The sequence below is a fragment of the Myotis lucifugus genome, unplaced genomic scaffold, assembly GCF_000147115.1.
Source record: "Myotis lucifugus unplaced genomic scaffold, Myoluc2.0 scaffold_14, whole genome shotgun sequence".
NCBI classification, from domain to species: Eukaryota; Metazoa; Chordata; class Mammalia; order Chiroptera; family Vespertilionidae; genus Myotis; species Myotis lucifugus.
Genome location: NW_005871062.1, coordinates 14,626,009 through 14,636,340, shown reverse-complemented (window position 1 = coordinate 14,636,340; position 10,332 = coordinate 14,626,009). Strand labels below are relative to the sequence as shown.

The following is a 10,332-nucleotide window of genomic DNA, read 5'->3' as shown; positions in this document are numbered from 1 at the left end:
TGGTGGGTATATTGTAAAAATTTTTTGATATGTGTTTGAAAATTTTCATAATAAAATGTTAAATTTCTACAATAAATTTAGTAGTATGTTTTAAAGACTCAAAGTACTCAGCAATTTGGAATTTTAAAAGTTATTTGAAGTAGGAAAATTTTTGCTTTAAGAGTCCTCAGACCTGATTTGGGAAGATGCTTTTTTTAACGTAGAGACAAAGTAACATACTTAATACCTACTGAGCATGACAATCTCTTCCCACACTTATTTGTAATACATAATTCTCTTCTCTCTACAGAAGACACAAGTTTGAAAAAGAACACTGGAATGAAGTTCTTCTCAAAGTCAGTGTCAAGCTCTTCCCAACCCACCACACCACCCTTCACTAAATATAAATGTAATACAGATAAAAGTGAAAAATAATCTGTGACTGTTGCCAGTCTAGGACAGCTGAATTCATTTTCATGGTGTATGGTTCCTGATCAACACTAATAATAGTTTTATTCAATATCAAATTGAGACAGCATTAAGAGGGAAAAAAAAGGTGTAGAACATAGAATTCACACAGACCTTTGTCTTTCCAAGCTTCTGTGTGTAATGAACTGTGATTAATGACAATAATTATAACATCTCTTCCTTCTGTGAAATGCTAAAACTTGCTAAAGGCACTCATATTCTGGGCTTAACAAAAACAGGGTCACATGGGACTATAAGTCAGTATTTTGTTGTTGTTTTGGTGGCTACCCAGAAAGGGAGTTTACAATGATCCTCCCATTCATAATGGGAAGAAAAAGTCAAAAGAGCTATCAGAACAAATATATGGGAAGCTATTTACACAGATATTTGTCCATTTTGTTAGTCCGATAACTCCCAATAGTAGGGATCCACCGCCAAAAATAAAAGCAACAACAAAACACTATTATGTATGAAACTCCATAACAGTGATTTGGCTGGTGCTAAAAAAAAAAAAAAATCTTGGTAAGTTAGAATATTTTTAAACATCTCTTCAACATTAAACTTTCCCTATACTAAGTCTAATTTCTAAAGTAGCTCTAATGTCCTTATATGTCTCACCAAGTTCTTTACCGAGTACTTCCAGCTGAAGTTCTGAAGAAACAAAATAGATTAGGTTCCAAACCCACCTTTCCTAGGCTGTTCTGTGGAGAATACTATGCAGGACGATTACAGTCCTCCCATGATCTGAGCAAACTCATTTTACATAGGTCACTGGGCAGTCCTCAAACTGTCCGTTGCTCATTGTTCCAGCCAATTCGGAATCGTAAATCCCACAGCTAATCCTTAAACTCTATCTTCAGAGGAAGATATATTATATATATTTGATCTCTGTTCAAAGTGTAGCTGGGTAGCTACAGCAAGTGTACCAGCCATAGAACAGCTCTGCAAAATAAGGTGGAAGATCTCATGCTTCCTTTAGCTGTTCAAGTCAGAGGGACATAAGGATGACCTCAGCCACGATTCTTCACTCACTCTCAGAGTTCAGAAACCGAATTGGTTTTCTACATGTACCATCTCATTAGAAGGGGAGAGAGTGAGGAATTGGAGGAGGAACTTTTTCAAAATGGGTGGTATACAAAAAGTATTCACTTAGAGAATTCAGTGCAAGAGGAGGCAGGCAGACAAATGTAATAAACAACATGCACATATTTACAAGTTGCAGTACGTGATATACAAAGACAAGACCAATAATGTATTTTCTGTTCAATGTGGAGTCAAAAGGAATACATGGCAAACTCAGTTTTATAGCTTCACTTTTTTGGGGGGGAAAAACAACAACACTTCGAAGGCATATGCAATCCAATCTTTTAATTGGGACATGTTATTTTTCCTTTACAACTTCTTGCCCTCAATATGTTAGCAGAGTCTCTGTCATCTTCTCACAATGACAACTTACCCAAAGATATTCACAGAGAAGATAGACTTGGATGCCATGAGTTCTTGCAGGTGATTACTGAAATCTATTTAATTTAATTGACTCCAGATGTTCCGTCAGTTGGGCCTCAGTCTGTCCTTGTACACAGCATGTAAAAGACACTACCATGATTCCTGGGGAACACAGGGTGCAAAGTCTCAAGCACGTTACAGAGCAAGACTGGACTTCACAAATGAAATCAACAGAGATCACAAGTCACGGACTGCAGTAGTCACAACAAGCTTTCCGACAAGGAAAACACTGTCTATGAGGAATGCGTGGATATGAGAAACTGCACCATGCAGAAATGTCTTTATTCAGGCATTTCCTTTCTGACAGCCTCACCCTTTGTCTCATCTATGGAACACAGACCATTGCAAGGTATCGAGCCCAGAACACAACCCACTGTCACAGAGATGTGTAGGGGCTTTTTAGGGGGTGTGTATGTAACTTCTATAAATGATCACGGAAGTTATTTACCAACTTCCTAGAGTTTAGAAATTAAGGAGCAAACCAAGTTATTGTAGGCAATATGGTATCTAAAGTGTTCATATAAAACAAACACATAGCTCTTTTTTAGTGCAAAGAAATATAGCAAGTAAGAAATAACACTATAGATCTTTTTTCTTTCAAAGAAAATGCGTTTATGCATTCCTAACATCCATTAAGGGCACTGGGAGACTGGCAACCTGAACACGAAAGGCCAGGAAAACACATCAAGGCCTTAAATCCACTGGTTTTTGTATATATAATGAAATTATTAGGTGGGGAGAGTGAGGAAAACCCTTCCTTTAATTTTATTTGCAAAGGAAAAACTGAAAGTGGATGAATGTCACTTTTACAAAATGCAAATTCTTATCCACAATCTTTTACTGTTATCTGAAATAAGAATTCAATGAAATCTTCTCTGTGGTAACACATAAAAGCATATACCTATAATTTTATACATGTGTCTATATGTATATAAATACACATACAGAGAGAAGGGAAAATGGGATTTTTAAATAATCATAGAACCAAGTGGCCAGCACTGTAATATTAAAATCTACCAAAAAATTATACTTAGCAGCAAAATGAATAATGTACTGACCAATAAAATAAGTTCTAAATTGCCCTAAACTCATCAACTGTATTTTATAAGTTACTGCACAAAGGATTATTTTGCTAAGAGTCACAGCTCTAAAGAGAATCTCAACTGAATATTATTCTTCTGTTTCTGGGAGAGAAAAATATTATTAAATAATTTTACTTTTCAAAAACCATCACTCCAACAGAAGAGTGACTTGATACTGTACCAGAGGTTAATCACAAAACTGAATTTTAAACATGAGTCTAGAGCATTCAACAGTGTTAGAAGTATTAAAGAAAGGAATTGTTATAATTTTCCTTCTCCTCATCTCTTTGCATATAGAATTCTCAAGGGAAAACGGGAGTTTGGTATTTTTTAATAAGCAATCAAGTATGAATTGACCATAATGCAAAAATACTGCTCAACATAAACTTCTTTGTGGCCTTTCAAAAGAAGTATGGATGAGCACCAGCCTTATCCATGTAAATACAGTAAGTAGGTAAAATATAGTTAATGAAAGTTCATAGAGTACTCCATTACTTAATCTAGACATACACTAGAGCTTTAAAAAAAATACAAAACTAATAATACTGCTGTAATTATCAGATAACAAGTAATCTATAATGTATTTCTACTATTTTCAAGGAAGCTGAATTAGAAAGAATGAAATCAAAGTTCATGTATTTTTCTACTTGAAATGATAATGAAATTGAATCAACTTTTTAAAAATCCCTCTCTGTGAAACAGTATTTTTCAGGACAGCCAACTAACAACGCACAGATGAATGTAAGTAAAATATAAGGATCAGTGTATCTACAAAGTCTGCCAAACCAAATACCCAGAGATCTAAATTTATGACTGAGGCCATCATATAAGTAACAAGTTATTATCAACTAAGTAACTCTAAATTGAAAAATCAAACACATCTTTACATTTCCTAAAACCAGCTGAAAAATACTTTTTTAAAAAAATATCGTATCTATCTTAAATTCATTGGATATTCAAATGTGGGGCTTGGAAATCCCACAACATAGATGGGGCATGAAAATGACCTTATGGGACAAGCTAATTCAACCGGGGTGGCGAGGATGGGGAAAGGTAGCATTTAAACATGTGAAATCCATAACTGGAAATGAAGTTACACTGTTTGGAAGTCCACAAGGACATCGGAGGTGTCTGAATCCAAGAAAACCTTCATCTCAATCATGGGAAGACATGATAAGAGGAAAAATGTCCTGGGAAAGACCCTAATGCTGTTTATAACAGTATGTCCTACCGACGAGATATTGAGTTGAGGTGAGGTTCCAAAGGAGCCTTGGGAAAGTGAAATCTCTGCTTACCTGTTTTTACTGTGATCTGAAGAACTCAATAAAATCCTTAACGGTACACAAAATTGCAAAAGAAGATGAGATTTTTAAACAGTTAAAGCTCTAAGTGGTCAGGCTTCTTACTGACCAGAACTTGGTCAAGATAAAAATTTATTTTTCATGGGGTAGGGAGGTCACATGCTCAAAGTAACTCAACACAGCTGACCTGAAAAAGCATCATGACCTAAGAAGCACGCTCTTGTCCTTCCCCAATGTTGACATCTCACGGTACCACTGCAGTTACAAGTATTAACATTAAGCAGAGGAATGTACTTATATCAAAAGGACCACAAAGCAGGGCATGTTGACAGAAGGCAAATAACAGGCAGGACGAGCTGCTCTATCTGAACACAACGATCCCTATACATAGCCCAGATTCTCCATCTCATTCCTGTACCGCTGTTCAGACACCTTGCTTTTATGCTGCTTGCTCTCTAAATGATGCCGGAATTCCACCTCTTCGCCAGCCCCAACATTGCACATCGAGCAGTAAAACTGGCCACTTGGAGTAACGCACATGGCCAGATCACGTGGAATTCTCTGCCGAGAGCGGCGATTGAAGTACGGACCTGCCAAAGCAAGAGACAAAAGTAATTTGTTCACTTCAAAATAGTCACTAAGTGAATGACAACAGTCTGATCAATCATCACTATAATTTGTATTTTTTTAGTCATTATAAAATTCACAGATTCCTAGCTTTAAATAAATGTGAAGTTAATGGATTTTTTAAATTACAATTTTATACAGGTTCAGCTAAAAGCTAATATGATTCTTCCAACTCTTGTCAAAAAGGTTACTGCAGAGCCACACCCAAATTCTAAATGACAATGTCTCTAAAAAGTAGATACAGTTTTAAAAGTGATTTAATTTCCCAGCATTACATGGTTTAATAATTATGCCAGCACTTTAATCCAAAAATTCTATTTCTAAGAATTATCCTAAGAAAATATTAAGAATTCTTGCATAAATATTTATCAGTGAGGATATTTATTTCATCAGTATTTATAAAAAGCTTTTTTGGAAGGATGTGAGAAAAGAAGAGTTCCAAAAATACAATTTAAAAAATTACGGTAGGGTTTGTCAAGGGCGGGGGGGAAAAAAAAAGGACACTTATGTAATACCCTTTGTAATACTTTAAGCGAAAAATAAAAAAATATAAAAAAAATAAATAAATAAATAAAAATAAAAAATAAAAAATTACGGTAAAAACTGCAATGGAAAACCATGCTGTCACTAAAAGTAATAAAAATATTTTAGTTACATGAAAATCCTATATAATAAAGAGGTAATATGCAAATTGACCATCACAACCTCACACAAGATGGCTGCCCCCATGTGGTCATAAGATGGCCACCACAAGATGGCCGGCAGGGGAGGGCAGTTGTGGGCAATCAGGCCAGCAGGGGAGGGCAGTTAGGGGTGACTAGGCCAGCAGGGGAGGGCAGTTAGGGGCGACCAGGCCTATAGTGGAGGGAGGGCAGTTAGGGGCAACCGGGCCTACAGTGGAGGGAGGGCAGTTGGGGGCGACCGGGCCTACAGTGGAGGGAGGGCAGTTAGGGGCAACCGGGCCTACAGTGGAGGGAGGGCAGTTGGGGGCAACCAGGCCTGCAGGGGAGGGAGGGGAGTTGGGGTGACTAGGCCTGCAGGGGAGGGCAGTTGGGGTAACCAGGCTGGCAGCAGAGGGTAGTTTGGGGCAACCAGGCCTGCAGGGGAGGGCAGTTGGGGGTGATCGGGCTAGCAGGGGATGGCAGTGGGGGGTGATTGGACTGGCAGGGGAACAGCTAGGCGTTGATCAGGCTGGCAGGGGTGTGGTTAGGGGGTGATCAGGCTGGGAGGCAGAAGCGGTTAGGGACAATCAGGCAGGCAAGCAGTTGGGAGCCAGCAGTCCCAGATTGTGAGAAGGATGTCCCAGATTGGAGAGGGTGCAGCCTGGGCTGAGGGACACCGCCCCCCCCCCTCACCCCCCCAGTGCACAAATTTCATGCACCGGGCCTCTAGTGTGATTATAATATGCTATTAAGTGAAATAAGAATATTACAAGATATAATCACATTTCTATTTTAAAGAACTATTATGTAGAAAAGAGTGGAATGACATATGTAAAAATGTTGGTGGAATTATTAATCATTTTCTTTTATTCTTTTTACATAACTGACTCCTTAGGTTGGACCAATAACTTATTAATTTTATGTTTTCCTTTTCTACTATAATAAATAGTTGAGGCTTTTCTCAAAATATTGCTTTCACTTCATTCTAAAAATTTAATATATTTTTATTGATGTTTGGTTCTATTTTTAATACACTATATAATTTCTTCTTTGGCCTATGAGTTATTTAGAAGTGTTTTTAAATTTCCAAACAACTGGAAATTCTGCGTGATTTTTAAAAATATTTTTTTTACTGACATCTCACTTGTTCTCCGGTCAGAGAACATAGTCTAAACTACCTTCTGATCTAAAGTTTATTTCATCTAACTTTAATATTGCTATCTCAGCTTCCTTCATTTTAGCTAATTTTTAATCTAATTTTATAACCTCTGGGTTTTAACTGAGAATTTAGTAAATTTACACTTATTACAATTACTGATATATGTTTAGGCTTTTTACAACTATATTACATTGTTGTTTCTATCTGTCCCTATTTTCTATGCTTCTCTTACCTTTCCAATTAACTGTTTTTCATTTGTCGTTTGTTTTACTATTCACATGAATAACCTACGCTGGTATGTGTATGCATTGGAGACCAGGGCAGAGGGAGGATGAGGGACTATTCAGTCCTACTTTCCCTCCTCAAGATAATCATCCCTATAAACTAGTTGTTCTGAACTGAAGGTGTATACGTAGGAAGCATTTTCAAAGTACATGTATGTCTGGGTCCTACTCCAAATGTGCTGACTGAAAATCTCTGAGTCCTGGTTCAAGCATGTGTATTTTATAACAACTCCCCAGGGCAATTCTAATTCACTACCCCGGTTAAGCACCACTGCTATAATGTTTTTAATTTTCCCCAATATATATGGATTTAGCACAGTGCAACCGTAAACCAAATAGCTCATTTTTATAAGAGATTTTACATTCCTCAGCTGGAAAATACCAGAAGAAACATAAAGGAACCATAATAAAACATCTTAAAACATAAACTATAGTTTAAAATAAAAATAAATAATATACTAAATAGAAAATAAATAAATAATTGAGACCTGAAATAAACACCAGCTTGAAAAGCCACTAGACCAATTCAAACAAAGCAGCTTACCCCAAATTCTCAGGGCTATCTATTACCATTAAAAGAAGTAAACATAAAGGAGACCATTTGCAGCAGTAGCCAAGGTATGTGGAAATTCACTGGATACCTGTATTATTCTGTACTGTATACATATTTCTCCTATTAGGCATCATTTTATATTCATTCCCTTCTTTCCGGGCCCGCCGTTGACCGGCCTCTGAGGATTCCCTGAAGAAAAGAAATTTTAAAAGAGTGAGACTTCTAAACAGGGATCCATTTCAACTCTTTCTCTCTACAGACACTCAGTCTCACACAACACTTTGGCCTCAGAGAAAACGGCAATACCTACGAGAACGAGTTACTCTGAGCTTCCGCCAGCCGCAGTCTCTTGGCATGATTCTTCCCTTGATAGTGAGCCTGAGCCACAGCTGGAGAACTAAAGGAGGCATCACAGAGCTTACAGTAATCATTCTCTGTGGCCAGGATCACTCGGCCTCCCGGCTTAAAGGAGCCCATCTGACATCAAAGACATAAGAAACAAGGTTACAAAGAAAAATCTGGAGCTTATTTCCTTCTCCTCCTCCAAGTTCCTTCTAAGGCTAGGAGACACTTAATCATGGTTTTCAGGACAATCACCAATGTAACAAAATCATGAATGGCTCATTGCTATCTCCAACGAGGAATTAAAAAAATAAAATAAAACCCAGAATGGAAAATTTAAGGTAGTATAGGTAAAGGCTAAAATCATATTATCAGAAAAAGTCAAGTCAGCCCAGAAGCCATCCATAAGCATTTACTGATCACCTACAGTTAACAGGGCTTGCTACCTAATGCAGAAGTTATATACAAATATATATATACATACACACACACACACACACACACACATACATACAGTGGGGCCTTGACTTACGAGTGTCCCGACTAACGAGTTTTTTGAAATACGAGCCGTCTCTCGGCCGATTTTTTGCTTTGAGTTGCGAGCTAAAATTCGGGTTACGAGCCAGCTTCAGATGCCCCACCGCTAGTTGGCGCAGCAAACATCACAGTGAACGCCACAACATCAGCCCAGCATCACTTGTCTCACCCGTTCACTTTATGATTTGAAATACGAGTAATTTGAGTTACGAGCTCCATCACGGAACGAATTAAACTCGTAAGTCAAGGCCCCACTGTGTGTGTGTGTGTGTGTGTGTGTGTGTATATTTTTTTTTTTTTTAAATGAGCCCCTGCTCAAAAAGTCTACAAATTAGCTACAGATACAATATAATTAGGGGAAGATAATCAGCAGACCCAGCCAACTGTATTCAGGTTGGAAAACAATGAGTTAAGGGAAATCTAATATAGTGCCTGAAAGATAGTATGCACTCAATAAATGTTATTGGGCTAATAAAAAACAACAAACTAGATTCTGTCTGGAGGAGAACAAAATATATAAGAGTCTGGAAAGCATATCACATCAGGACCAGCTGAAAGAAATAGCACTGTTTCACCTGGAAGGGAAGACTTTCTGGACATAGGAGAGCTGTCCTCAAACACCACAAAGGGCTGTGTTCTGAAAGAAAGCTACGGCCGGCTGTTTGCCCAAAAAGGTGGAGCTGGCTGAAAACAGTCCCAGCAGAGAGCAGCCATCCAGTTCTAGAGCAGCCTTCAGGACTCAGTACTGTGACAACGACACCACCAGAAGATCATTCTGGGAACTTTCCTGTCCTCTGATTCTGTGTTTAACACATCTCATTTACCCCCACAAATTCTTGAGGATGGAGGAATAGCTGGTATTGATATCTATACATTAAGTACCGGACAGCTGACATTCAGAAAAGTAAAATTATACCGTGATGAGTAGAGGTCTAAGATCACATGTAACACCCTGGACAAGTTACTTAGCTTACCTGTGCTTCTAATAAACGTCCAGGTAAGACCGAGGTTGCTGGCCCATGGATTACTCTCAGAGTAATAAGGCCAATACCGCTAAGTTCCTGCAAGCATTCCATGAAGTCAGGGCCCAGGGCAAGAATGAGGCAAGCAGGCACTTGCCAAGGGCAACAAAATTTAAGAGAGCATCAAAAAAAAACAAAAAAAACCCAACAATCAAAAATAAATAATATTTTAATGGAATATTTTTATAAATGCAAAAAATCAATGAGGAACAAAATATCAAAATATTAAATAACAACAGGATCAGTAACTGCCATGCCAAGCCATAGAGCAGCCTGAGGCAAAAGAAAAATCAGTAATATTTATCCTATGTTTTTTAACCTTTCGTTCACCATTGAATTTTTTACATTAATTTTGAAATTTGAAAATTGTTATCTAGGCCCTGGCCAGTGTTGTTAAGTGGTTAGAGCATTGGCTCATGCACTAAAGGGTCACAGGTTCAATTGCTGGTCAAGGGCATCTATCTGGGCTGCAGGTTCAATATTCAGCCCCGGTTAAGGGGTGTTAGGAGGCAACCAATCGATGTGTCTCTCTCTCTCTCTTTCTCTCTCTCTCCCCACCTTCCACCACCCTCCTTCTCTCCCTTCCACTCTTTCTAAAAATTAATGGAAAAAATATCCTTGGGTGAGGATTAATAACGGCAAAAAAATAAATAAATAGTTATCTTGACTACTGAGATTTTAGTCTCCCTCTTAAACTTTATGCTGACATGTAATGCATCCCTCTCCCCATCCTAGTCCCAGCCCTGAATGAAACAATGCATGAAAAGTGCTTAGCAGAGTACCTGGCATAGTAAAGTACTCAATTAGACT

The 10,332-nt window shown here is 38.0% G+C and overlaps 1 protein-coding gene across 5 annotated transcripts in view; it reads right to left on the bottom strand.

Annotated features, from left to right (window-relative positions):
- Positions 1 to 1,795: 1,795 nt before the first annotated feature.
- ZMAT3 (zinc finger matrin-type 3) overlaps positions 1,796 to 10,332 on the bottom strand; it is a 33,358-nt gene continuing 24,821 nt past the window's right edge. For 4 of the 5 annotated variants that reach the window (XM_023750663.1, XM_006084903.3, XM_006084904.3 and 1 more), the window contains 3 exons: positions 7,932 to 8,098; positions 7,710 to 7,810; positions 1,796 to 4,926 (listed from right to left, as the gene is read on the bottom strand). In XM_023750663.1, the coding sequence (XP_023606431.1) occupies positions 4,718 to 4,926; positions 7,710 to 7,810; positions 7,932 to 8,098 (477 nt within the window). In that variant the 3' untranslated portion in view covers positions 1,796 to 4,717. The remainder of the gene's footprint in view (positions 4,927 to 7,709; positions 7,811 to 7,931; positions 8,099 to 10,332) is intronic. The other variant, XM_014452341.2, reaches the window with a different exon arrangement.